The following is a 27,266-nucleotide window of genomic DNA, read 5'->3' as shown; positions in this document are numbered from 1 at the left end:
GGTGCGGTGAAATGAATAAAAAAATAAAGGCTCTTTGAACTCAGTTGGGCATTGTGATCACATACTTCAAGGGAAAAATATTAAATTTGAAAGTTGTTAAGGTCACATAAAACTACGCACCCCACCTTGGAAAACAAGCCTAGGAGAAAACAAAATTTTACAAGTTCATGATGGAGACATTAGATTTGACTGAATATCGAGTTGAAGTGACGTGACAAAGGCATTAATAGGAATCAGCCAATGTTGTTTAGGTTTTATTTGCCTCAGACTTCGGGATTGGAAAGAAGACAATGCGATTTGGATGAATCCGATTTCCCACCTTCAATGAATGCAGCACAAAAATAAATAGGTTACCGCTGCACTAGGGGCGGCAGTAGCTCAGGAGGTAGAGCGATCGTTTTAGGATTAAGGGATCCCAGTTCGAATCCCGGCTTGTCCGTGTTACATGTCGAAGTGTCCTTGGGTAAGACATTGAACCCCCAATTACCCCCAATAAGCAGGTTAGCGCCTTACATGGCTGCACACATCACAGCCGCTATTGGGAAATGTGAAGCACAATGTAAAGCGCTTTGGGAAGTCACTGACTTGAAAAGCGCTATATAAATGCAGATCATTTCATTTCATTTCATTTCACTAATACAAGCATGGGTAACCGTTTTTCTTTGTTTTCCAAGGTTTGGTGAGAAGTAACATTGATGTATCGAATTAATCTAAAAATAGCTCACGAGTGCAGTATCCTATCTATTTATTATTTATCAAGCAATAAGTGAAAAGCTCAGCCATTTTGACCCGCCTCATCATTTAAATAACATTTTGTTAAGACAAAATAAATGACAAAATGATTAGAGAAATAAATTCCAATATGTCGAACTCTGGACCAGTTCTCCTCCGTCCACACAACATGGTCCTGATTACTGAGATGAATCACCTGTGCCCGCTCATTTGGTTCTGATTGGCTCCCTGTCACTATTTGAACTCAGTCTTGTCAATCCCCTTCTGTCAGTCCGTCTGCGAACCTCAGTTAACACTAGGCAAGCCTTTTTCAACCCTGACTTCCACCTGTCCCGTTTTTGCTCCCGTCTCTCTCCGGCTATGACCCGTTTTGATCCTGACCACGTCTGCTCTCCCGTCCCGGCTTACGACCCGTTTCTGACCCCGACCACGTTTTTGCGCTCCTGTTCCAGCTACTTACCCGTTTTTCCGTTCCCAATACCGCCATTGCTTGCCACGGAAAATCCACTTCCACGTTCAGAGCGACCTGCTTCCTGCGTGCAGCGACACCGGACCGTTGGCGCAACCCTTTCTCCTTCCTCCAATAAAACTTGCGAGAAACGTAACGCAAATGGGTCCCGTTTCTGTCTGGTCCTGACACATGTCTTATATTTAGGTATTATGTGATTTAAGTCTATATTTACTCAAATTTCATATACTTGTAGATATTTACTCCATAATATTGATTCAGACAAAAATTTTGGCCAAAAACCTGAAATTTTAATTGTTTATTAGGACTCGGTACACCACTTTGTTTTGTGAAAACTCATCAATTCCATTTTTATTTTATTCACCTTGTATAAGACCTCTGCATATTATAAATAGCGTGAATATTATGAGAGCATTGAGGTACCCTTTTGCAAGTACTGACACTGCGATGTCTGAAAACCCGCCCTCCCGGGCCCCCTCCCGGAACCCTCCTCCTCGCAGCCGGCTGTTTCGTCCTCTCCTCCGCTGCAAAAAAGTCAGTGGTGGACCTGAAGAATTCCAAAAGAGCGTAGTGGCTCCAGTTGGTCCCAGAGTTAACCGATGCACTGTTCGTTGCAGCCGCCTGGTTCGCCGACCTCTCTTCGAACTGTGTGGAGAAACCACAGTGGCCTCCTCGGTCCGTCAGAAGCAGGAAAAAATGTGGGTTGCTCTCGAAAAGTTCCCATGGTATCGTGGACTGGGTATTTCCCCGGACGGGATCGTCCTGTGCGCATACACTCAGGACCGGTATGGCCACTTCGTCCACATCCCTCAATGGTTCATTGCGCTCCCAGTAAGCTTCCCAGGAAGCAGAATTAGCGATACTGGTCTGAGTTGGCGATGCACAGATGGTTTTACTTTGACAGAAGAGGACTTCCTCCAAGGTACGAAGAGAAGTGGCGGCAAAGAGGGCGTCTGTGTGTATGCTAGCACTCAACGCCGTCCTGTATCTAAGAACAAGAAATAGCAGAAGCTCAATAGCATTCGTCTCAATACCGCTATCAGTGATTGCAGAGGTCGTTCTCCTGTCACGATGGCTGTCTGAATCCATCGGTTGCCATAGAGAGCTAATTACTCCTAAATCATTCGTGCTTTGCTGTGTAGTGGTTAGTCACTACAGTTTAGCATTTCCAAAGTGGATTCCCATTATTTTTTTACCTTCACACATCATGCTAAAACTTGGTTGGGCAACAGGCACTAGCAAAAAAGCAAAAGACAGGGTGGTTAAAGTTAAGGCCTAGCAAATGGCACTTCACTCTATGTACGTAACCCACCTGGAAAAAGGTTGTCAACAAAAAGCAGAGTGGCAGAGTTCTAAGGTCAGGAGTTCAAATCCAGCTAGCGGCCGAGAGTTTGCATGTTCTCCCCGTCCTTTTGTGGGTTTCCCCCAGGCACTCCAGTTTACTCCCATATTCCAAAAACATGCATGTCAGGTTAATGAGCGAATTGTCTGTCTCTGTGTGCTCTGCGACTGGCTGGTAACCAGTTCAGGGTGCCCACCACCTGAAGATAGCTGGGGTGGGCTCCAGCCAGGGTTGGGTAGGGTTACTTTAACTTGATTACTTTCAATTACTTTTGGATTACTCCAATACCAAATATGCTAATAAAAGACAAAAGAAACTAAATATGAATAAAATTACTAAATTTTGTGCAGGCTTGGGGAGTAACGAAATACATGGAACGGCAAAAATGATGTTGGCAAGCTGTTTGGATTTATTTTCATTTTGTTTCTGTCGCATTTTATGTTAGTTTTGCCGGAGATCAAAGCCAGGAGAGAAAGCTTACCACGTGTTGTGAGTCATTATATTATTCATATTTAGTTTATTTTGTCTTTTATTAGCATATTTGGTATTGGAGTAATCCAAAAGTAATTGAAAGTAATCAAGTTAAAGTAACCCTACCCAACCCTGGCTCCAGCACCCACCGCAAAGAACAAATGAATGAGAAGCATAATAAGGAATAATTTGCTTGCTAGTTTGTTTTTCCATTACAGACGCTGCCCTACTTACCAACGGTTTCCGTCTATCGTAAGTCGAATTTGTTCGTAAGTTGCTTCAGTGCTATATTTTGTATGTTTAGATAGATAGATAGATAGATACTTTATTCATCCCCGGAGGGAAATTCACATTTCCAGCAGCATCCCTGAGCTGAGAACAATACAATAATAAAGCAAAAAAAATACAATATACAAATACCCAGTGTGACGTGCAAATGCCCACTGTAGCGTGTTATATGTTTAAGGCTTGTATAATCAACCTGCACTGTTTTGTGCTAATAAATAAACATTTCATAAAATAATATGCTCTATAAAGATAAATAAAGCCAAGTTTAAGTTACTTTTGGAATATGGGCTTCAAGAGTTGTAAAAAGTGGCTGAAAAAAGCATTCAGACCAGTTTCTCAACCGCATCAAGCTTTCTTATTCCAATTTAGTTTCAAATCTAACGGCTTGCCTCTTCTTTACACTTCACACCAACCATATTGGGATATTAAACAATGAAAATGCCAAAAGTACTGGAAATAGTATAGACATAGACAGTAAAGAATGTTTAAACAAAAACTAGGAAGAGGAAGTGGATTTCTTCTCCGGGATAGATGCCGGTTGAGCTCTCACAGCGCCACACGCCAGTAGCGGCGGAAAGAAGCACTACAATAATGTCCTCTACTTGGAAAAATATGCACACAATACAAAATCTAACTAACAGCAATGTTTGGATATTTTTCAACATCCCCCAAAAAATGTTTGTATCTACCGTTTTTCGTAAGTCGAATTGTTGTAAGTAGGGGGAGCGTCTGTATTTAATCACAAAAGAAGTTAGGATTATATCTTTCAATTCTTGCAACATTCTCATACAGCTACAAGACAAAATAAAAATAATCAAAATAATAAAATCTACACAATGGTAATCAGCTAACATAGACAGACCATCTCCTGTTTTACCCTCTTCCCAAGTTTCGTTCACGTTGTGGTCAAAACAAATGCTAATACTGTGGCTATATTTTCATTTTCTGTCTCTGCTAACACGGTAAAATCCAATAGCCTGCCCTCCGCATTATTGATTTTTGTATGACACATCAATATATTAGCTCCCCACAAATAGATTAGAATTGACATTTGCGGGATAGAAAAACGATGTTTTGTTACAACGAAGATATAATGGAGGCAGACATTGCGCATAAAACCTTTGAAATCCTTATTCATAATGTACTTTCCGAAATGGTTGACCCGTGAAACAGGCAGATTTTATAGTAGTACTTATACAGACACTGCCCTATTTACGAACGTTAGTAAGTCAAATTTGTTTGTCAGTTGCTTCAGTTAAGTTCCCTTTATTACTGTAGCGGTATTTTTGTAGTATTTCTATAGTTTTTTTCTTCGGAATGCAAGTTTTTGTAGTAATTTTCTAGCATGTTTGTATTATTACTGTAGTTTCATTTTTGTAGTATTTCTGTGGTAATTTTCCTGTAGTAGTATATTGTGTTCTATTGTCATTGTAGCTGTATTTTTGTCGTCATTTTTTGGGGGGGAATGAAAGTTTTTGTAGTAATTTTCTAGCATGTTTGTATTATTACTGTAGTTTCATTTTTGTAGTATTTCTGTGGTAATTTTCCTGTAGTAGTATATTGTGTTCTATTGTCATTGTAGCTGTATTTTTGTCGTCATTTTTTGGGGGGGAATGAAAGTTTTTGTAGTAATTTTCTAGCATGTTTGTATTGTTACTGTAGTTTCATTTTTGTAGTATTTCTGTGGTAATTTTCCTGTAGTAGTATATTGTGTTCTATTGTCATTGTAGCTGTATTTTTGTCGTCATTTTTTGGGGGGGAATGAAAGTTTTTGTAGTAATTTTCTAGCATGTTTGTATTATTACTGTAGTTTCATTTTTGTAGTATTTCTGTGGTAATTTTCCTGTAGTAGTATATTGTGTTCTATTTTCATTGTAGCTGTATTTTTGTCGTCATTTTTTGGGGGGGAATGAAAGTTTTTGTAGTAATTTTCTAGCATGTTTGTATTATTACTGTAGTTTCATTTTTGTAGTATTTCTGTGGTAATTTTCCTGTAGTAGTATATTGTGTTCTATTGTCATTGTAGCTGTATTTTTGTCGTCATTTTTTTGGGGGGAATGAAAGCTTTTGTAGTAATTTTCTAGCATGTTTGTAATGTTTCTGTAGTTGCATTTTTGTAGTATTTCTATTTGAATGTTTCTGTAGGAGTATTTTGCATTCTATTATTACTGTTACTGTATTTTTATAGTATTTCTATAGTTTTTTTTTCCAGAATGAACGTTTTTGTAGTAATTTTCTAGCATGTTTGTATTATTACTGTAGTGGCATTTTTGTAGTATTTCTGTTGCATATGTTTGTAGAAGTAAGTCGGATTCGTTCCCGGTGAGGGTTGGACTCCGCCAGGGCTGCCCTTTGTCACGGATTCTGTTCATAACTTTTATGGACAGAATTTCTAGGCGCAGCCTTGATGGGGATGGAGTCCGGTTAGGGGGCCTCAGCATTGCGACACTGCTTTTTGCAGATGACGTGGTGCTGTTGGCTTCCTCAGGCCGTGATCTTTAGCTCTCGCTGGAGCGATTCGCAGCCGAGTGTAAAGCGGCCGGGATCCGGATCAGCACCTCTAAGTCCGTAACCATGGTACTCAGCCGGAAAAGGGTGGCTTGCTCCCTCCAAGTTGGGGAATAGATCTTGCCCCAAGTGGAGGAGTTCAAGTATCTTGGGGTCTTGTTTGAGTGAGGGTAGGATGGAACGGGAGATCGACAGACGGGTCGGTGCAGCGTCTGCCGTCATTCGGACCCTGTACCGGTCTGTCGTGGTGAAGAGGGAGCTGATCCGGAAGGCAAAGCTCTCGATCTACCGGCCAATCTACGTTAGTACCCTCACCTATGGTCATGAACTTTGGGTCATGACCGAAAGAACACGATCCCAGATACAAGTGGCCTAAATGAGTTTCCTCCGCAGGGGGTCTGGGTTCTCCCTTAGAGATAAGGTGAGAAGCTCGGTCATCTGGGAGGGACTCTATGTGGAGCCACTGCTCCTCCGCATTGAGAGGAGCCAGTTGAGGTGGCTCGGGCATCTGATAAGGATGCCTCCTGGACGCTTCCCTTGGGAGGTGTTCCGGGCATGTCCCACCGGCAGGAGACCCAGGACACGCTGGAGAGACTATGTCTCTCGGCTGGCTTGGGAACGCCTCGGGATCCCGTCGGATGAGCTGGAGGAGGTGGCTGGGGATAGGGACGTCTGGGCTTCCCTTCTAAGGCTGCTGCCCCCGCGACCCGACCTCGGATAGGCGGAAGATAATGGATGGATGGATGTTTGTAGAGGTATTTTGAGTTCTATCACTGTAGTTTTATTTTTGTAGTATTTCTATAGTTTTTTTCTTTTCAGAATGAACATTATTTTTAGTAATTTTCTAGCATGTTTGTATTATTACTGTAGTTGCATTTTTGTAGTATAAATGTTGTTACAAGGCACATGTAGTTTTCTCAATCCTGGGTTAAAGGGTTTGTTTTGGCCTTACTTGCTTAGACACATTTTCTGGTAGAGCGCCAGGGCCCACTGCGCAGGGCGGCAGAGTCCGTTCTCAAACCAGCTCTGGCAGCGAAAGACGGGCGACAGGCAGACGGCAGCCGTCACGTAACTGGAGGAGCCGCACTCCCCCAGGTAGGAAAGAAGCAAGCCAGAGCCGGTGCTCTCGCTCACCGCGTACAGTTTGCCGGCAGGCTGGCGGTAGCGGATGTAGCGCACGGCCTCTCGAAGGTCCGAGGGGTCGCCAAACTGCTGCAGTTTGACGGTAGTGAGAGGCGTGCCGTTGTGGCTGCGCCGGTTGAAGACGGCGGGGAGGTATCCTTGGGAAAGAGCCACTTGGCATAACTGTAAGCAGAAATACAAACGGGACTTGAGTACGGCTGCAACAACTAATCGCTAACATTTAAATCGTTTGATAAGAGCTTTGGCAACTAATTAGATCATCGGTTTGTTGTTTCACGTGATTTATGAGCCACTTAGACTGCACACAATTCGGTTTTGACGCTAATAGTTGTAGTACCACTTTGGTCGGCCAGAGGGCGCCAAGACCATTTTTATTAAAAGGTTCTTACAAGCCAAGTCCTGTTTATTTATAGAGCCCTTAATCAGAAGAAGTCTCAATGGGTTGCACAGACTACAGAGTACCAATACACTAAGCACTTAAACGGTAAACACAATTGGCTCAAAGACAAAAATTCATTATTAGTACTGTGCACGCTATATCCAATTAAGATTCAATTAACAGCGGTCACGATTTCTCTCCAAGACTAATCCACGTGGAGGTTGGGTCTGATGCTACACCTTCTAGTTTAGGAGAAAATCCCAACTGGAAGTAATGCCCCATTTTCGATTTGAGAGGTGGTGGAGCCCACGTGGGGGTTTCTCTGGCACGCTTATGGGAGGAGCCGGCACACCAGCTTGCGGAAAGACGTGGGCTGAGAGGAAAAAGGCTGAGAACTTCAGGAGGCTGGACAGAGACTCGAGCGACACTAATTCGGCTAATTCGGCCATATTCGATGGAGTTCACTTAGTTAAATTTCTAGTGAAATTAAATCTTCCCCCGTGTGAAAATTTCGGCTTTTCTTGTTCATCTTTTCCTTCAAGAAACCAGCGCGCATTGTTGGGTGAATGGAGGTTGTGTTTGGTTAATGGAGTCAGATAACCAATTCGAACAATTTGGTAAACGGTACATTTTTATATTTAAAACCCAACAGTGTCAATATAGATCTGGTATAAAAATGATCACCACTCTAAAGTATAAGTATCGATCTAAAAAAATATATCTAAAAGGTAACTAAAATAAACGTTTAATTCCTCAAGTAATCTCTTCTGTCGCTAGCATTGATTCATCTGATAAAGTGAACTCCCTCCAAAAATGTGCAAAATGAAAGAATTACCTTAAAGGCCAATGTATTTTTCTGCTGAATTGGCAAAGAAATAAAAAACGTACGCTCCGAAGCTTCCCTGAATCCCCCCAAAATACTGTATGTTCTCTGTTAAATTCTAAACTGAAAGGAAAAGAGAAATCTGGTTCCAATAAGGTTTTACGATGATGAAGTGTGGCTGCTTGAAAACATTTGAATTTCTCAGCGGGGGTTCACGTTCGTTAACCTTTAATTGGCTATATCGGCCAAGAATTTAAAGGTCATCTGGAGCTTATCAAGAGCCGGTACGTCGCCATTTGACAGTTGGTTTGAAACTGCACAATGAACAGACGTGAAGGCGGACCCCCGTGTTGTTATCGCGCAACACGGAGCTCATTGTTATCATGGAAAGCATATGCTTGAAGTAAACCAACTACGCTGTACAATAGTGCAGACATGGAATAGCTGTGCACAAGGCTATGCACCGTACATATAGGGCACGGTTTCCATGCCAGACATTTTCAGACCCTCCTTTGAAATTAAAAATAAAATAAACACATTTTTAAAATACAATACATGCAACTGATTAATCAGTTTCCTTAAAAATGTCATATGACCGATTCTTATGCGCTTGAATTCAATGTATTATACTAGAATTAGTATTGATAAAACACTGTTTACCATAAGCCGAAATTGTGAGAGACAGAACTGGAGTAGTAGTGGACCTGAGCAAGTGTGTGGATAAGAGAGTAGTTAGTTGGATTGGATACATGGGGAGGATGGATGAGGAGGGAATGTTGAAGAGGATCTAAAGAGCAGAAGTAAATGGAAGAAGACCAAGAGTAAGGGCGCGATTGACGTGGATGGATGGTGTTATGCAGGAAAAGAGGTCTAAATATAGTGGAAGCTAGAGCTCTTGTTGGTGATAGGAATGAGTGGAGAGGTCTTGTAAAAGGATAGTGGGATGTTTGGACGTGTTCTAAGGGATGGACAGGGCACCCGTATGATGCGGCAGGGGTAAACCAGTGAAAGCTGTCGGGCCCTGCTGTTGAACAAAAGAGTGTGTTGTATCACCCTGACCCGAGTGACATGGCCGCTTTCTTGTGTCCTGTTTCATCTGGAGGGACGAACACTTAGGTGCCTAACTTGTTTGGGTGTTTGGGCATTTGGGTTGGCCATGTTCCAAAAATGTTTCTGTGTGTATTTTTGCTATTTTTTTCCCCTTTTTATTTTCTTTGTTATTGTATGTGTTTGTCTTGCTGTCGGCCACCCCTCTTGAGGGATATGACCAAGGTAGATAGACCATGAGCTGAGACATGGAACTCCATGATAACCTGTCAAAGGAAAACAAAAAAATACTATTTGCGTGGGAATTTTTTAAATTTTGTAGACTGGTCTAAGTTAAAAGTGCATCTGAAAATAGTGCATTGATCAAGTTCAATACAATAGTGCAGGCATAATTTAAATCATTAATGTTATAGTTATAATTGAGAATGTAGTAGAATCAAAGTAACCAAGGTGAGCTCACCATGAAATATCATTGCTTCATTTCTGAGGTAAAATTACTGAACACTGAGGACAGTATGTATATAATGTACTGTAAATTCAGGACTACATGTCGCTACATTTTAAACACTGTGTCTTTAAATACGGTGCAGCCTGTCGGGGGCACCATTTCCTGTGGTGTGTCTTGGGCAAGTACAGCCTAGTGGCACCCATCCCTCTCCAGGCCAACGAGACAAAATTGAGTTTCTTAATGAAATGTGCACATGCTGCTTTTAATCAGGTGCGCTCTGTAGTCCGGAATTGACTGTAATTTAAAAATATAAATAGAATAGGATATAATCACAAGGTAGTTCTTGTAAACTGGCTTCAGTAGAGTATTTCCGTTAAGGTATTTTAAAACAAAGTACAAGAAAAATAGTTCCAACAAAACAGGCGAAGAAGAGCATGTCTACCACATAAGGCATTAGGAAACTCGCGGGCTGGTATTTTACAAGACATGGACATAGTTTGAAAGATGAGTCTCTGTGCATAGTGGAAGTTTACCAAAATGGCCTTTTCCATTGTAGGCAGATAAGATGACTCATTGGAATTTGAGAGTCATCTTGCAAAGGTTCAAACACAAACCAAATCACTTCAAAAGTGTAAGAAATAAACAACCAAAACAACACATCAAAGAAACACAGAAAATATACATATATAATAATATGGTGTATTATCAACAACCAAATGAATAAAGTGATGATTTAAATAGTCAAACAGATATACAGTAAAGAAAATAAGTATTTGAACACCCTACTATTTTGTTATTTTTTTTCCCATTCAGATATCATGGAGGGGCCTGAAATTTTCATGCTAGGCGCATGTCCACTGTGAGAAAGATAAACTAAAAAGAAAAATCCAGAAATCACAATGCACCAAAAAAAAAATGATTCACTCATACATAAGGCGCACCAAGATAAAATTAGAAAAAAGTGAGGTTCTTATTGAAAAAAATATTTCATAAAACAAATATTGGAAAATCTTGTTTCTCAATTCAAATAAATTGATTCATTCATAAACGGTTAATGTACCAAGTATACACTTCAGATTTTATTCACAGTGTTTCTGGTTTAAAGGGCGCGCCATATTAGAAAGTACAGTTACGAATTTTGGTCAATTTTTTGGGGGGGGGGAGTACGCCTAATGGAGTATAAGGCGTACCCCAAAAAACTAAATACAGTAACTTAAATGTATGAAGAATACATAGTGTTTTTATTTTCTGGGATTTGCAATTACTAGGCTGTTTTAATCGTCAATAATCTTTGAGAAGATAGATTTAGCTGGCTCTACTTCAGTGCTCCGATTTTTTCAAGTCTTAGCTTGTGTTGAGAGATTCAAAATAACGACGGGCGGCTTTCCCAAAAGTTGTGAGGCACAACTGCTTGTCAGCTAAGTGATAAATTCCTAGAGTGGCGACTCAGAGACTACTTCAGAAGCTCACCCACAAGATACCATTAAGCAGATTAACATACTCCATTTTAAACTGAGTTTTTTTTTTTATTCTGGTGTATAAGCAAAACATGATTAACCCTTTTAGGGCCATAACACATGAATACATTTTTAGAAGCATTGTCCGTGAGAGCCAAAACTTAAAAATGTTTTATAAATTGTTTGGGGCATCTTATCGTAAGTATCAAGCCTGCAGGAATGGTTTCAGTATGAAAAATCACCATGAGATGGCAGGAGTGGCTTTAATCTTTGTCCACACATCAAGGGAGCCCCCACCTCCTTGTGTTGCTTCCTGTATCAAGCGAATGAGAGTGTGTAGGTGTCCCATATGGCGATAGGCCCAGTGAGGCAGCGTTGTGAGTAAAGTGAAGCTGTAAGTACCAACAGATAACGCATAAAAGCTTTTTTTCTTTCTAAAAAAAGACGAAGTTCCTTCCGTCATAGCTAAGTCAGAGAGGGATGACGTTTCGTGAAAGTCCACAGGACCGTGATAGCCATGGTGACCAAAATCATTTGATCACATCACCGAACGTAAACATGACATAACTGGAAAATAATTGCAAAGTTCATGTATCGTTCATGCATCAGTTCTGTGTTCTTGCAATAAAATGTTAATTTGCAAGCAAAGTGCCCTTGTGTTTATGAGAAGCTTTCTTGAGATAAAGTAGGTTTCACAAATGCAAAGAAAAAAATGAAATGAAAGTTCTGCTTGAAATACAGTGGAACCTCGCTAGTTCGGGGTTCCACTTTTGCGGGTTCAGAGCTTCGCGGGTCTAAAAAAATATACCTTACCTTCTCAATAAAAGCATTTATTGACTTGACGCCATTGAGCGCGAGCTTATGTCAACTGAGGACACGGTGTGGACACTCTTATTGTAAAGGGGAGGGGGAGGCCCTGACACAATGCTTAGTCATGGTGAGTTACAGCTTCGCTCACCCTCCTCCTTTAATTCCTCCCACCTCACCCCATTCTTATGTGGCGCTTAGTTTATCATGGAGGAACTCGGCGACGCGACGTAAGTATATCGTCTTCTGTCACATTTCATCTCAAGTTTGACTTTATTATACCAAAAGCGTGCGGTTGTTTGTACTACCTAAACACGGCTAATTGTGTGTGGTTTCGTGTATTTGTTGTAAAAGCCATTCCATGCCGCTAGCTAAAGTATGTTGTTATTGTCAGAAGGTAGCTCTTTCACTTTCATTAAAACGAACACACACCATTTTTTTAACTGTTGTTTTCCAAAACGCTTCACAAACACTTATCAAATATCACATTTTCACTGTTTTTATTTTCAATATGTAGCCGGTAGTGTTAACAAGCAAAATAAACCGCGATTGCTGCATGTGGTTGAGAGCGGTTAATACAATCATACTGAATGGTTCGTAGTGGTTTCGCCGCAGTCCTATTCCGTGTACATACAACATATTTTACAGGTTTATTTTTTTTTTTGTTATAACATGAATTTCATTCTCTCTACTCATATTCTATATGGTGTACTGTATACAGGGGGGTATACTGTATACCTGTATACGTTTTTTTAAGCATTTTTGAAGGGGCGCCGCTACTTTGCAGATTTTCAGTTTTCGCGGGTGGTCTTGGTCCCCATTAACCGTGATAACCGAGGGATTACTGTACATCCTTTCTCAAAAAGACGTTTTTTCTCAGAAGTTTCCTTGGAAACGAATATCGTAAAAAAACCTAATGTTCAACAGTTGTTTACTAAACAATGGTAAAAGCTAGAAAAATACCTTTTTCTGTAATGATATTTGAGGGCTGAAACTTTCTTTTGATATGATCTAAGCTTACACTATATAACTACAGAACTCAATTATCTGAAAGCCTTCAAAATGGAGTCGAAATGGCAAAAGCTGAGAGAAACGTCTGGCATTGAATGTGTTCAAATAATTATCGTGATTTGCTTCGAGTAGCTGACATTTAATAGAACTGTTTGCACCGATTACAGTCAGTACTATTTTGAGCACCATGTTCTGTACTATCTGGATGATCATGTTCTGTGTTTAAGTGCATTCAGTGGGTTCTTTTCGCTTTGTTGTCTTAAAGGAGTTTCACAGAGATCTTGGATGTACAGTAAATAAGAACACTATCGGTCTGAAAAACTTGGTCTTATTATTGTTTCTCTTTGTACATTTTTCCTGCCAGTCATTATGACTCTCCTGATTATCCCTTTTATCTGGGAAAGTCACCATTTTCGGTTCTCGCTGTCAGGGTAGCGCTGTTATTGTTCCACCAATGTGTGAGGATATCATTTTTTTTCACTTTTTTGTTCAGTTAGAATATGTAGGGAGAGTATTTCTCCATGTTTTAGTTCAGTAAAATGTAGTTATTGTTTTTGCATTGCGTTGATGCCTTGTATTTCTAATAATCCGAGTAACCTTTGTTGTTGTTTCTGTGCTTTATCCGATACAGATTACTCTTGTACAAATTAATAATTGTGTAAAATCTTATGTGAATCTACATTTCGACTGGTTCAGGCAAATATGAGAATTTTAGCTCATTATAATTTTTAAACTCATGCCAAGGGATAAAATACTCTCCTCTGAAAATGTAAATAATAACCAGTACCCTATACCATTTAGATAAAAAAAAATAACCTTTTTTGGATGAAAAAGGACTAATCCACTTTGACACATGACTGTGTTGTTGCGTAAAAAACAAACAGCTCACTTCCAACCCAAAGTTGGGCATTTTGATTAAAATAAAACCCATGGGCTATTTTGTTTTAAATCATAAACATTGGGAAACTGGTTCTTAATCAAACAGAAATAATGTTTTATTTTTTTCTTAAATCCTAAATTAAAAATGTGTGCAAAGATGATTTTGTTTTAAACCCCAAATATAAAGTGGTTTTGTTTAAAACGATCCCAAAAAGTTAATAATTGTGTATTTAACCTAAATATTTTATTGTCTGTTTGAAACGCACTAAAAAAGCTGTCACTTTTTTGCAATGCAAAATGTAATGTTATTTGTTTAAACTACACAAATATTCTGTTTGCATGATTTTAAAGCATGTTGGGTCATTTACATTTGAAATAAAATTCTAATTAAAATGTTAAGCTTTAAAACGGACGAGTTTCTCTTAATATAGGACACCTGCAATATTATACCTCTTATTGTTCATTATTTGGACTATTACGCACCGTTTACATTATTGTCACTATCAGCCAATCATGTTGCTATTCTTTGATGTCCACAGTATTTCGAGCGGATCTGTTTGGAACCTAAGAAAGCGCCCAGGGGAGGACCCCGAGAACAGATTATTATGTTGGCAGTTGATTGTCAATTGTACAGTCCTCTCCTGTTTTCGTTGCAAGTTGAAAATGTATTGATGTATTCTCTCTCTTTACTTTGAGTGTCTGCCATATATAAACTTAAACAGAGTGGGTCAAATTGGTGACTTTTCATTAAATCCTAACTAAAATTTATACCTCAGTGTTGTTTGTTATTGTGTCTATTATGTATTTGTTTACAGACGCTGCCCGACTTACCAACGAGAATTTCCAGACGATCGTAATATAAATTTCTTCGTAAGTTGCTTCAGTGCTATATTTTGTATGTTTAAGGTTTGAACAAGTATGTTTAAGGCTTGTATAAGTAACCTGTTTTGTACGAAGAAACCTTTCATAAAATAATATGCTTTAGAAAGATAAAAAGTTAAGTTTAACTTACTTTTGGAGGATGAGCTTCGACAGTTAGGCGACTTCCTCCTCCGCGGTAAAAAGTGGCCAAAAAAAAAGCGTTCCGACCGTTTTCTCAACCGCATCAAGTTTTCTTATTTCAAAAGAAACGGCTTGCCTTTTCTTTACACTTTACACCAACCATATTGAATAGATGCACGGGATATTAAACAATATAACCGTCAAAATTCTTAGCACGCTGAAGATACAGTACACGTAGTACTGTATGTTTACACACAAACTAGGAAGTAGAAGCCGGGTTATCGCTCACAGCGCCACCACACGCCTGTAGCAGCGGAAAGAAGAACTACAGTAATGTCCTGTACTCGGAAAAAGGTGCACACAATACAAAATCTAACTTACAGCAATGTCTGGATGTTTTTCGACATCCCGAATTTTTTTTCCGAATCTACTGTTTTACGTAAGTCAAATGGTCATAAGTTGGGGAGCGTCTGTCCGTCATTGCCACTATCGGCCAATCATGTTGCTGTTCTTGGATCGCCACACCCATATGGGCGGTTCTGCTTTTATTACCTATGAGTATTAATAAAAAAGGGCTCAGGGGGGATTTTAGAACAGATTTGGAATTTGGCATTATGAAGATTTCTTGCAGTCATTCCCTATTCTCCTTGCAAGTTTAAAATTTTATGTTTTCTCTCCTAATTTTGAGTGTCTCAGCTTTTCAGTATGCTCAATTAGGGTCACTAGATTTTCAAATTTTTCCTCATTGATTTAGTAAAGCTTTAGGCTTTGACTTTGAAAGGTGTTTGTTTAATTTAAGGAGGCAGCAAAAGTTCAACACCATCCATAATCTTATTTCATTCAAATAGGTGGGTGGGTGGATCCCTTAAGCACCAGAGCCATAGGGGCACCATTTTCTGTGTCTTGGGCAAGTACAGCCTGGTGGCGCCCACCTCTCTCAAGGCCAACAAATGTTTCCACCCAGTCTCGAACCGAGGACTGCATTAAACATTGACAGGAATAGTTATAATTGGCCTGTGGTGCTTTGTCTTCAAAAAAGCCAAGAAACTCACTGCAACACTCATACATAGAATGAACAGAAGACAAACCAGTCCCTGTTTTTTCCCACTCCACATCTTATTCAGCGTTTTCACATTAGCATGACATTTGCATTTGGGGTGCACTTTATAAAGGGCTAATAAGCTTGCTTGTTGGAAATAGGCCAAACTGGGTGCTGACGTTCATTTGAAGCAAAGCTTTGCTGCCTCCTCAAGTCAAGTGATGCTTTCTATTGACTGCTTCAATTACCTCAGCCGGTGCATTGGTAGAATACAATACATTGACTGACACTGCCTGTGCATCTGCTCTTTTCAATTTCACAGAGCTTTTATAGGTTTTGATTGAATCACGCTGTATGTCAAACACTAGCCACCGAAAAGTGCAAATCTTTAGGTGACAAAAGTAAATCAAATCTGTCATACAGCTCCAGCTGTACAGTAGTGTTTTTTCTATGACATATTTACTTGCAGATTTATTACTAACACTACATAAAACGATTGGCAATCGGTTACAACCGTGCTTTTGTTTTGATAATCTAATTTTTAGCCACTTCTGTGTGGACACATATATTAGTCGAAGAAGCATTTCCAAGAGATATATGAAGGAATCTTTTGATCTTTCTTGCAATGCGTATTTTGCCGAGAAATGATAAAAATGTTTTCTGTAACACACTGTTCAATTGTTGAAAAGCTACTGCAACACACCCTTTTTACAGTCTTCAGTCACGTTCTTATCAGCTTTATTATGATTGATGGGAACATTAGGAACGACGGTAACTTGGAAGGTTGAAATATATCATTTCGTAATTTGGAGTGACCTTGAATGGGAATGAAGCCATCATAGAAGTATTCATGACAGTTGCTCCCCTTTATATGAACATTCTAGTTATGAAAAACGGTAATAACGAACATTTTTTGTGGGATGTCGAAAAATAACTGGACATTGCTGTAAGTTAGATTTTGTATTGTGTGCACCTTTTTCCCCCATAGTACAGAACATTGCTGTAGTGGTTCTTCCCACCACTACCCACATGTGGCGCTGTGAGAGCTCACCCAGCATCCACCCCGAAGAAGTCTGCTTCTTCTTCCTAGTTCGCTATTAATTCTGACACCTTTATTGTTTATTCTCTTGTCCATCTATTCAATATGGTTGACGTAAAGTGTAAAGAAGAGGTAAGCTGTCTCTTTTGAAATGAAAGTGGAATAAGAAAGCTTGATGCAGTTGAGAAAATGGTTGGATCGCTTTTTTCCGGACATTTTTTATCACGGGGGAAGCACCTATTGAAGCACATCTTCCAAAAGTAAGTTAAACTCAACTTTATTTATCTTTATAAAACTTATTATTTTAAGAAAAGTTTCTTTTTTAGGACCAAATGATACATGTTACTTATATAAACCTTAAACATACAAAATATAGTACTCAAGCAACTTACAAACAAATTCAACTTAATAACGATCGTCCGGAATCTCATTTGTAAGTTGGGCGGCGTCTGTATATTCATTTGAAAAGTTCAAATTGGAAAGGTGACGGAAACACATGTGATGTTTAGATTTTAGCCTTAAGGAAACAATAGGTAATATTTGACCACTAGATGTTGCTAAAGGCGCAGTTTCGGCACAATTATTGTTTTGTTTTCGTAGTGCAGTGGTGAGCACATTAACACGTGAACTGTCCCCAGTTCAAGATCGGGTGGAGACATTGATTGGCCTGGGGAAGGATGGGCGCCACCAGGCTGTACTTGCCCAAGACACACAACAGTAAATGCTGCCCCAATGACCCTAGTGGTTAAGGGATCCAACCAACCCCACCAATCAAATGTGATCGATAGAATAAACACGCTAAGTCCCCACTAATGCAGAGATAAAATCTATACCCTTGGATGTCCCTGTATTGTGTAGTGCAACCAAAAACAAGTGCTACTAACTATGGAGGCTTAGAGTAAACTTCACCATTCTTTTTCTCAAATTTTACTCCGCCTTACACAAGGTCTTTGGTCATTTGGGGTACCCTTAGCAGCAAGATGACAGGTAATCATGTCAGCTCCCTCTAGGTGAGCCTCATGTTAAGCAAAATAAATACAAATGTACTGTATTGACCTATGAGTATTTAAAAAATGCATATGTATTTTTGACTATAATTTGAACCTATATTGATTTCTGGAATAGAGAACGTTTTTTTTTACCACTTTAAAGGTGCTAAATAATACACAATGTCCCTTAAAGTAAGTGACCCAAAATATAAAAAATAGATACATATATGCAGTCAATTCCCAATTTATAATGCAAAAGCATCACAAGTGAGATCTAATATTCAAATAGGAAAAATACAAAATAAAGACGAAAATGAAAAAGAAACATAAGACTTCGTTAGGAGTGCATGTGTTTTTAATGAATTTGAGTATCGAATGAAAAGTCAGAGCTGTGTCATAAAGTAAAAAAAATCGAATGAAAAATGGAATAAAAAATTAAGGCCCAAATAATCAAAATAAATGTGCTGCTTTATTAATTACAGTATATTATTTTTTGTTACTGAAATTGTCACAATGCAATTAATCTAGCATTAGGGCTTACACTTGTGGCTAAATATTATTTATGTTATATAATTAGCAGCACGAAAGGATCATAATATTGAAAAGAAAACATTACTTAACCTAAAATGATGTCAGAGGTCTCCAATGTGTCGCCCGTGGGCATCAGGGTGTCCCTGAGGACAGCTGAGGTTCCAGCGGACCCGTTCCTACAATAGCTCACCAGTGGGTCATTGTGATTTTCAAGTAAATTGATTTATTTTAGTGGTTGACTAAGTCAGGGTGGCACGACGGCTGAGGTCACGGGATTAAATCTAACTCCTGTGCAGAGTTTGCATGTTCTCCCCGTGCTTGCGTAGGTTTCCACATTTCAAAAACATGCATGTCAGGTTAATTTGCCGGTCCAAATTGTCCCTAAGTGTGATTGAGCGAATGAGTTGTCTGTCTCTATGTGCCCTGCGACTGGCTGGCAAGTGGCAACCACTTCCGAGTGTCCCCTGCCCACTGCCCTCAGACAGCTGGGATGGGCTCCAGAACCCTTGCGACCCAACTGACGATAAGATGTGCAGATAATGGATGGGTCGACAAAGTCTATTTTACCTTACTTCCAAAATCAAATTGGTTATAACATAGTAATAACATGATCCGTTTTTAATGCATATAAAACTGGGTGCTCTTTGTGCTGATTGGTAACACAAAGTAGCTCTCAGCTTGAAAAAGGTTGAAGACCCCTACTCTGAATGGCTATGATGATGATGATAATTTTAAGTTCTCTCACCTGCAAAACATTTCTGGTGATCTTGCCAAACGAATTGGGGATAATGAGAAGAACCGGGCTGGTGGAGTGACTGGAAGTCCTTCGCCTCTTCTGATGAGAAGGAAAAACCCAGTCTAAAGACACAAGCCCATCGTCGCTCAGCTGCAGGTTGTCCCTCACAAAGTGGACCGAACTGCCGTAGGAGCAGCAGGTTTCGTGCAGGCTCTGCAGAACCGCATTGGCTCGCCAGGTCCAGCCGACCCACGGCGAGTAGTTAGTGAACGTGCTGCAGTTTTTCAGAAGATAGTTAGCCAGGGCGGAAGGTTTGCAGATGAGCTCCACGCTTCGACTTTGGTCTATCGGATTCGTGTCCGGACGCTTGGAAGAAACTTTGAAGCCGGACCAGATGATTGCAAACAGAACCGCAGCAATCAGAACCACGAGCCACCCCAGCATGGTCTCAGTGACGCGTGTGAATAATTAACACGAATTCGTTTTAAATCCGGGCGTCCGATTACACTTGGCTTCTCCGGTAGTGTGCACAGAAACGAAATCCCTTTGAATTGGCTCATGAAGGAGGTTCATCGTGTCTCAGTAGAGATGCACAGCACGCAATGAAACAAATGCGTGCGTGTTGAAGAAAATGTGTCTGCAAAAGCTGAATGGAAACGCCCCCTTTAAATCCAACCCCTTCCAGCGTGATGGGCAGGTACAAGAAGTAAGCACAGGAGGGGTTTTGAGAACATACAGGACTGCCTCAGAGAATGCATACCTGTCAACCTCCACGGCTCCATGCCCTTACAAAATGTTGTATTTTCCCTTACAAAATACAAAATAATCTTACACCATATTTTTTACCAAACGTGTTTATTTATGTAGTTTAACATGTCATATTGTACATGTGTTTCGTTATATCATCTCATCTCATCTCATTAGCTGCACCGCTTATCCTCAGTAGGGTCGCGGGGGGGCTGGAGCCCATCCCAGCAATCATCGGGCAGTGGGTAGGGGACACAGGGACAGACAACTCGCTCGCCAATCCACCTGAAATGCATGTCTTTGGGATGTGGGAGGAAACCGGAGTGCCCGGAGGAAACCCACGCAAGCACGGGGAGAACATACAAACTCCGCACAGGAAGTCCGGTAGTTGTATTCGTACCCACACAGGAGGTTCCCAAGACCTTAGAACTGTGCCACACACGCGCTAACCACTATGCCGCCGTGCTGCCCTCGTTATATCATATATATTGTTAATTAACATTTTGTGAGATACTAAGTTGCTCGACATGAATGAGGTTTATTATAAAAAAGGTTCAAAAATTAGCAAATAGAATTAAGTAGAATAATACATTTTCTTATTCAAATTATTCATTCATTTTCTGCATTAAATTATTGTTGGCAATATACTGATTAAAAGGATATCACAAACCTGTCATTTTTCATTTTCTCCTTTTATACTTCCTTTTTTTCTCAACTTCTTTATACAACATAATAATTCGTAAGATAATGCATCAAAGCAAGTGAGCCGTTTAAGAGCCAGCTCTCTTTAATGAGTTGAGCCGAAAAAGCCGGTTCTCTAGAAAGAGACGGACTTCCTTTCACTACATCAATCCACTCGCTTAGTTTGCAACGAAAAAAAACAATACCGAGATAGAGGCTTCCACGGCGAACTCGTTTGATTTGATTGATTTGCCGTTTCGTGATAGTCGGTGTAAACCAGATGGTACCCATAATTGACAAATGTGCGTTTTTCCGTACGGATTTTCTTGTACGTCGTACACGTCTTAAAATGCATAATAAACATACTTTGTTCGGCAAAAACGTACAGGTTGATAGGTATGGAAAATGTAAATATTATGCTAAAGCAGGCATGTGCAAAGTCCGGTCCGGGGGCCAGTTCCAGCCCCTTGATCAATTTTTTACTGTGTCATAAAACTAATAATTCAGTGGTACAGTTTAACCAGTCAGAGCGTCTGGGTGCTTAACACCCTTAAATAATACTTACATTTTCTGGATTTATTTAGTTGGTTGCTTAGTACAGAACTGTATTTAATCACACTTTGTCGAGATTGTACTTGGACTTTATATGACCTCCTCTGCGGCTTACCTTAAAAGTCCCTCCATAAACTTAAACTGGTCCATAACTCTGTTGCACGCATCATCACCAAAACCCCCTCTCGCCATCACATCACCCCTGTCCTTCAGCAACTCCCCTGGCTCCCAATCAACCATAAAATCAACTACAAAATCCTGCTCTACACCTACAAAGCCTTTCATTCTTAACCTTGCCACTCCCTACGTCTCCGACCTCCTTCACATTGCCATGCCATCCCGCACCCTCAGATCATCTTCTTCCCTCCATCTCACTATACCCCCTGCTTGCCTCAGCCAAATGGGGAGCAGAGCTTTCAGCCGCTCTACCCCCCAGCTCTGGAACTCATTGCCGCCTGACCTCTGAAATTCTGCAACCCTGTCCATCTTCAAATCCGGACTCAAAACTCACCTCTTCAGACTTACGTATTCTTGACCTTATGCCTCACACACTGCCCCTTCTAACTGTAATGTGTTTTATTGGCTATTCATTGCTTTCTTGTTTTACTCTTCGTTTATTGTTGTGTCCTACTATATGTACAGCGATCTTGGGTATCTTGAAGGGCGCTTCAAAATACAATGTATTATTATTATTATCATCATTATATATTTGCAAATCATTTGAATGTAACACCGAAACGATCAAAGCGACCCCAAAAAACGCCTTTCCTTCTTTTTTTGCGATTGTGTTTTCTTTTTAAATTCAATATGAAATAAGTTTTCAAAAAACGTGAAGAATAAATAGAAATATAAATCAGTCACAAATAAATTCATAATTTGCATGGACTGCACTTATATTAAACTTTCATATTTAAAGTAGGGGCCTAAAACTATCATCTTGGACCCCTGCTATATACAATTTTAAAAATTTAGTCTAAAACGGCAGTAGCTCAGGAGGTAAGCGCTCGTCTTGGGATCAAGAGGTCGCAGGTTTGATTGCCGACTCCTCCGTGTTATATGTCGAAGTGTCCTTGGGCAAGACACTGAATCCCTAATGGTCCTGATAAGCAGGTAGTTGCCTTGCATTGCTGACCCTGCTATCTGTGTGTGAGTGTCATGAACTGGAACAGGATCAGGACCCAAATGCGTTACGTTCCCTCACAAGCTTTTATTTTACAGGAAATGGGGAGCCATACACGTTAGACAGCGCTCTGGCGTGGAAAGACAGGAAGCCAGAGACCGACGAGATTGATACAAATTGCCCGAGCCGATATCGGACAGATGGGGTCAATACCGGACAGAACGGGGCAGACAGGATTGATAATGAAATAAAACCGGAAAAACTGGATGGGAACAAAAACTGGACAGAATAATAAACAGGACAAAAATAGACGCGAACGAAACTGGAACCCGATATTAAGAGGGACAAAAATAAACGGGAACAATACCGGACAGTAAATGCCAACAGGAAACAGGACCGAGTCAAAACCCACGTCTTGCGGGGCAGAGGTTCGTTTACGGACTGACAAAGAAAGAATGAGAGCAATGAGCTTAAGTAGACGGAAAGTGAATCTGTCAATGAGCCGCAGCTGCCGCCACACGGGCGGGGCCAATTGGGCGCCATGGTAACCATGACAGTGAGTGTATGTGAATGGGTATGAGTGAAGCACATTGTAAAAGGCTTTGGGAGGTCTTCAGTGACTTGAAAAGCTCTATATGAATGCAGAACCATTAACATCTTTTCTTTCATTTTTTTCTCTCTTTTTTCCAACCCCTTTTACTTTTTCTCCCCTTTTTTCTACTTTTGCTCTCTAGGTTTCATTTGTATTTCATTTGTTACTTGCCTTTCTCTTAGGTTTTCTAAATAGCTGGATCCTGAAACGCAGAGATGTGAGACTGGAGGGATTTGACAGAGTTTATTGCAAGTAGAATGCATGTGGCGCAAGCAGGGAGCAGGGTGGCTGGAATCAAAACATCAACAGGACTGAAACCTAATCTGTGGGGACGAGAAGCATCGAGTAAGAATGGAATTCAGGGAAAGAAAGTCTTGTTAAGAGCTGTGGTCCAAAGCAGGGATTCAAAACACCCTCAAGACAGAATTTACCAGTAGATGAAGTAACCACTGCAGCAGCCAAGCTTATATAGCCTGTTGATTGGCTTAAAGACAGGTGCTTGTCGTCAGAGCAGCAGCCAGCCACGCCCCCTCCCACACACTACCTGCAGGAAAATCGACAGAAACACAAACAAAACCCAAGAACATAACATTTTCGTAGATTTTTTGACTTTTTTGATTCTTGCTTTTGTCTTTTTCCTCCAGTTTTTTCTCTTTTCCCCTTTTCTTGCTGTACCCTTTCCCCCTTTTTTATTATAATTTTTCTTTTGTTTCCTTTTACATTCTTGTCTATTTTCGTTTTTTTGCTCCATTTTTCCCTTTTTGTGTCATCTTGTGACTTATGCTATATGATGAAATCAACAAAAACAGAAAAGCAACAAAAACAGAAAAGCCCCTTGGGACCCGAAAGACCCAGGTTTTTTAAAGTGAGCCGAGCCGGAAAAGCCGCTTCTCTGTAAAGAGACATAACCTTGCACGGAATCATTGATGAAGGCACATAGGTAGGAAAGGTCCCGTGGCCGCGTAGTTTAACGTGCAGGTGATAATTAATATAAACCGCACTAGTCTCTCAATATTTTAATGTCTTAGTGCAAAAAATGTATATAATGATAATATTTTTTAAACGTAAACTACTCCACCCTTCTTACACCCACCTACCGCCTCTCTTTCGCAATAACTCGAGCTTGTTGCACGCTTACTTTCATTTCCTCAATCTTGTGATGACGTTGACTTAAAAATACCGCGCTTGAACCACCACGTTGTTTTTGCCTGCATCCACTGTATTTCTGGCCAAATTGGCTTGAGAATTACTTTCGCAATGACGAGCCCTAATTTTTCTGTGCAGGATAGATTTTCAGGGTCTGGCCAATGCGCACTTACCCATGCGTGCAGCTTAGTGGGAACATTGGCCGTAGCAGATTTAGCAATTTGAAAGTTATTGTTATAATCTTTGTGCTTTCGTTTCATTAAAGGGTGTCATTTTCCCTTCGGGACCAGGACTACAGTCAGGCAGAAACTTCCAGCGGATTATAATGAAAATAATGCATTGTCGATACTAGGACTAACGTGTCTGCCGTGATTGTTGTTCGAGCTTTCGGAAAGTCACCCTAAAAGAGAACCTTTTAATGGAGTTTTAGCGAAGCTTTTCTGGTCAGAAACAGTTGATGAGGATTTTGACAGAACATGAACGCACAGACTCTGTTTTGCACTAGCTTCTTTTTCATTGAATTTGTTTTATTTGTGTGTTTTACTATTCAATCAATACTTAAATACTTGCTTGTATGCTTGTCTTTATTGTTGTAACATGGCTTAAGCAGAGGGTACCCGTGCCCTATCCTATGGTGCGCCCTGTGTAATGTTAAATACAGAAAAAAGCCACAGAGACTTTTAGCACAGTGAACCCTATTGTCATGAAAATATGGTAATTGTGAATCTCCGAAAATAAATTCCAACCCTCCAGCTAAGGCACACTGTTTATGCCATTGATTGACTAGTCAGGACCCCCTTTTTTCTATTATACTGGTTTTTCTACCATGTGGCCCCCGAACTAAATCAGTTTGACACCCTTGCCTGGATTTATAAATGAAGTCTATATACTGCTTCTTTTGAATAAAAGTGCCGATAGATTGGTAATCTTCCATTGTGGAAAAAAAGTCCACGGAATGAGTAAAAAAATTTAGATGGTTTGACTTGCTATTAGCTTGCCAATACTATGACTAATTATATTGCTTGGGGGTGAGGTGTGCGCCAAATCAAAATATCGGCCTCTGCCATGAGGCAAGACTATTGCGTGCCTCACTCTACATATGCAGATGCTCAACACAGTAATACCCTACATACTAATTGGATTAATATGATTGAGCAATTTTGAAAAAGAAAGTCCCCAAATTGTGAAGATAAAGGAGAAAAACTTTAACACTGAATAAATATAACCATTTATTATGTTTTTTAATGTTATGTTTTCGTCATGACAGGTGAGGCAGAGCCTCCCCTGCCTCCCCTGACTGCACAACAGCATCCTATTTTCTGCATTGCAATAAAAACAAAAAAACTGAAAGTTTACACATTTTCATTAATTTCATATTTGGGTTTGTGGCTCACAGCCTACTAGTAAACTTTTTCATGACTTTCAAAATGTGCCAAGAACTTGGGCAGTTTTTTACTCTGAGCTCAATTTATTCACACAATAAAAAATCTAAGTCAGATTGTTTTATATCATCTGAAGAATATTGACAGAGTCTACCCATTTCTCTCCCAGCCAAACACTAACGTGCTGATGCATGCTTTTATATCCTCTCATTTAGAGTATTGTAATGCCCTGCTCTCCGGCCTTCACAAAAATAATATTGCTAGCCTGCATCTACTGTAAAATTCAGCAAGAGTCTGTGGGGTCAGGGGCAGGTATCACATTACACCAGTTTAAAAATGCTTGCATCAGCCCCCTTTGCATTTCAGTATTGATTTCAAGGTGCTTTACTGGTTTTTAAATGTCTTAACAGTCTTGGGCCATCTTAACTGTCTGATATTCTGTTATATCAGCAATCCCAGTCCGTGAGTTCCTTTGGAAGCGGTTTGTTAGCTGTTGCTTGGACGAGGACCAAAATCTATGGTGAGGTAGCATTTAGCAGCTAAACGGTCTGCCGGACTATTCATATTCTCAAGAGGAGGCTCAAGGCCCACTTTTTAAATATGGCTTTTATTCTATCATCTTTATAACTTAAATTTAGCCTCTGCTCAAGGAAGCTGACATAATTGTCTGCTATCTTGCTGCTACAAGTACCCAATAACCTCACAAACTGGTGCCGTAAGTTCAATTTGAGTCTGAGTAGTTTGTATTCTTCCTTGTGCTTTTCAGCACTCGTTTTTGGTTGCATTACACAATACAAAAACATCAAGCGGTCAAATAATACCCACTATGCCTTTCAAAGAGTAAAAAATAAATACAAAATAATAAATATACCAATAACAATTGTAAAATAAGAGCATTATTAATTAATATGAGTAATATATCAGCAAGACCATAATTTTCCCCAATTTTAAATATTGCATTATTGGCTAATCAAAGACAATAAATGTGCTCCATGTACTGGTAAAATGTATTTGTTGACAGAATCTGTGAGAAGAAACAAATTAAGGACAGTTCCCCATTTTTCAGTGATCTGCAGCATGCTTAAAAATGATATTCACTCCTAAGAATATACACATTTATGAACACTTTAGCCTGTAAGGGTGAGTGGGTGGATCCCTTAACCACTAGGGTGGTGGGGGAACCATTTCCTGTGGTGTGTCTTGGGCAAGTATAGCCTGGTGGTGCCCATCCTTCTCGTGGCCAACAAATGTTTCCACACAGTCTTGAAGTAGCATGTTATACTGAATGCAAAATATACGGAATGTAACAAAGATGCAGAATTAACTATTTACATTTTCATTTTAGCTTATTTGTGTAAAATCCTGAACCAACCTTATTGTCATGGTTGCCATGTCGCCCAACTGGCCGTGCCCGTGTGTGTCACGGTTGCCATGGCACCCAAATGGCCCCGCCTGGGTGGCGCCAGCTGCAGCTTGTTGACAGATTGGCTCCCTGTCAGTATTTAAACACTGTCCTGTCAGTCCCCTTTTGTCGGTCCGTCTGCGAATCTCTGTTTTTACACGGCAAGCCCTTTTTCGCCTATCCCGGGTTTTTGCTCCTGCTTGTCTCCCGCTACGATCTGTTTGATCTCGACCACGTCTGCTCTCTGGTCCTGAATTACGATCTGTTTTGAGCTAGACCATGTCTGCTCTCCCTTCCCGAATTACTGACCACGTCTGTTCACCCGTCCCGAATAATGACCCGTTTTTTATCTTGACCACGTCTACTCTCCTCTCCTGGCTTTCGACTTGTTTCCGATCCCGATCACGTTTTTGCTCTTCTATCCCGGCTACTGACCCGTTTTATCTGTTCCCGACACCGCCATCGCTCGCCACGGAAATACCACTTCCGCGTCTGAGCAACCTG

At 40.3% G+C, this 27,266-nt stretch overlaps 1 protein-coding gene across 1 annotated transcript; it reads right to left on the bottom strand.

Moving 5' to 3' along the window:
• Window positions 1-1,484: 1,484 nt before the first annotated feature.
• On the bottom strand, window positions 1,485-19,811 carry abhd15a (abhydrolase domain containing 15a). The gene is made up of 3 exons (XM_088345511.1): window positions 19,150-19,811; window positions 6,763-7,115; window positions 1,485-2,189 (listed from the first exon to the last, which is right to left on the bottom strand). Exons 1-3 carry the CDS (start codon window positions 19,582-19,584, stop codon window positions 1,562-1,564), a joined length of 1,416 nt encoding a protein of 471 aa, XP_088201637.1. The 5' UTR covers window positions 19,585-19,811; the 3' UTR covers window positions 1,485-1,561.
• Between the last annotated feature and the right edge of the window lie 7,455 nt (window positions 19,812-27,266).

Source organism: Urocampus carinirostris, chromosome 10 (genome assembly GCF_059441175.1).
Source record: "Urocampus carinirostris isolate Australia breed hairy pipefish chromosome 10, RoL_Ucar_1.0, whole genome shotgun sequence".
Lineage (NCBI taxonomy): Eukaryota > Metazoa > Chordata > Actinopteri > Syngnathiformes > Syngnathidae > Urocampus > Urocampus carinirostris.
The sequence above is the reverse complement of the archived record's forward strand: the minus strand, read 5'-3'. Positions and strand labels throughout refer to the sequence as shown.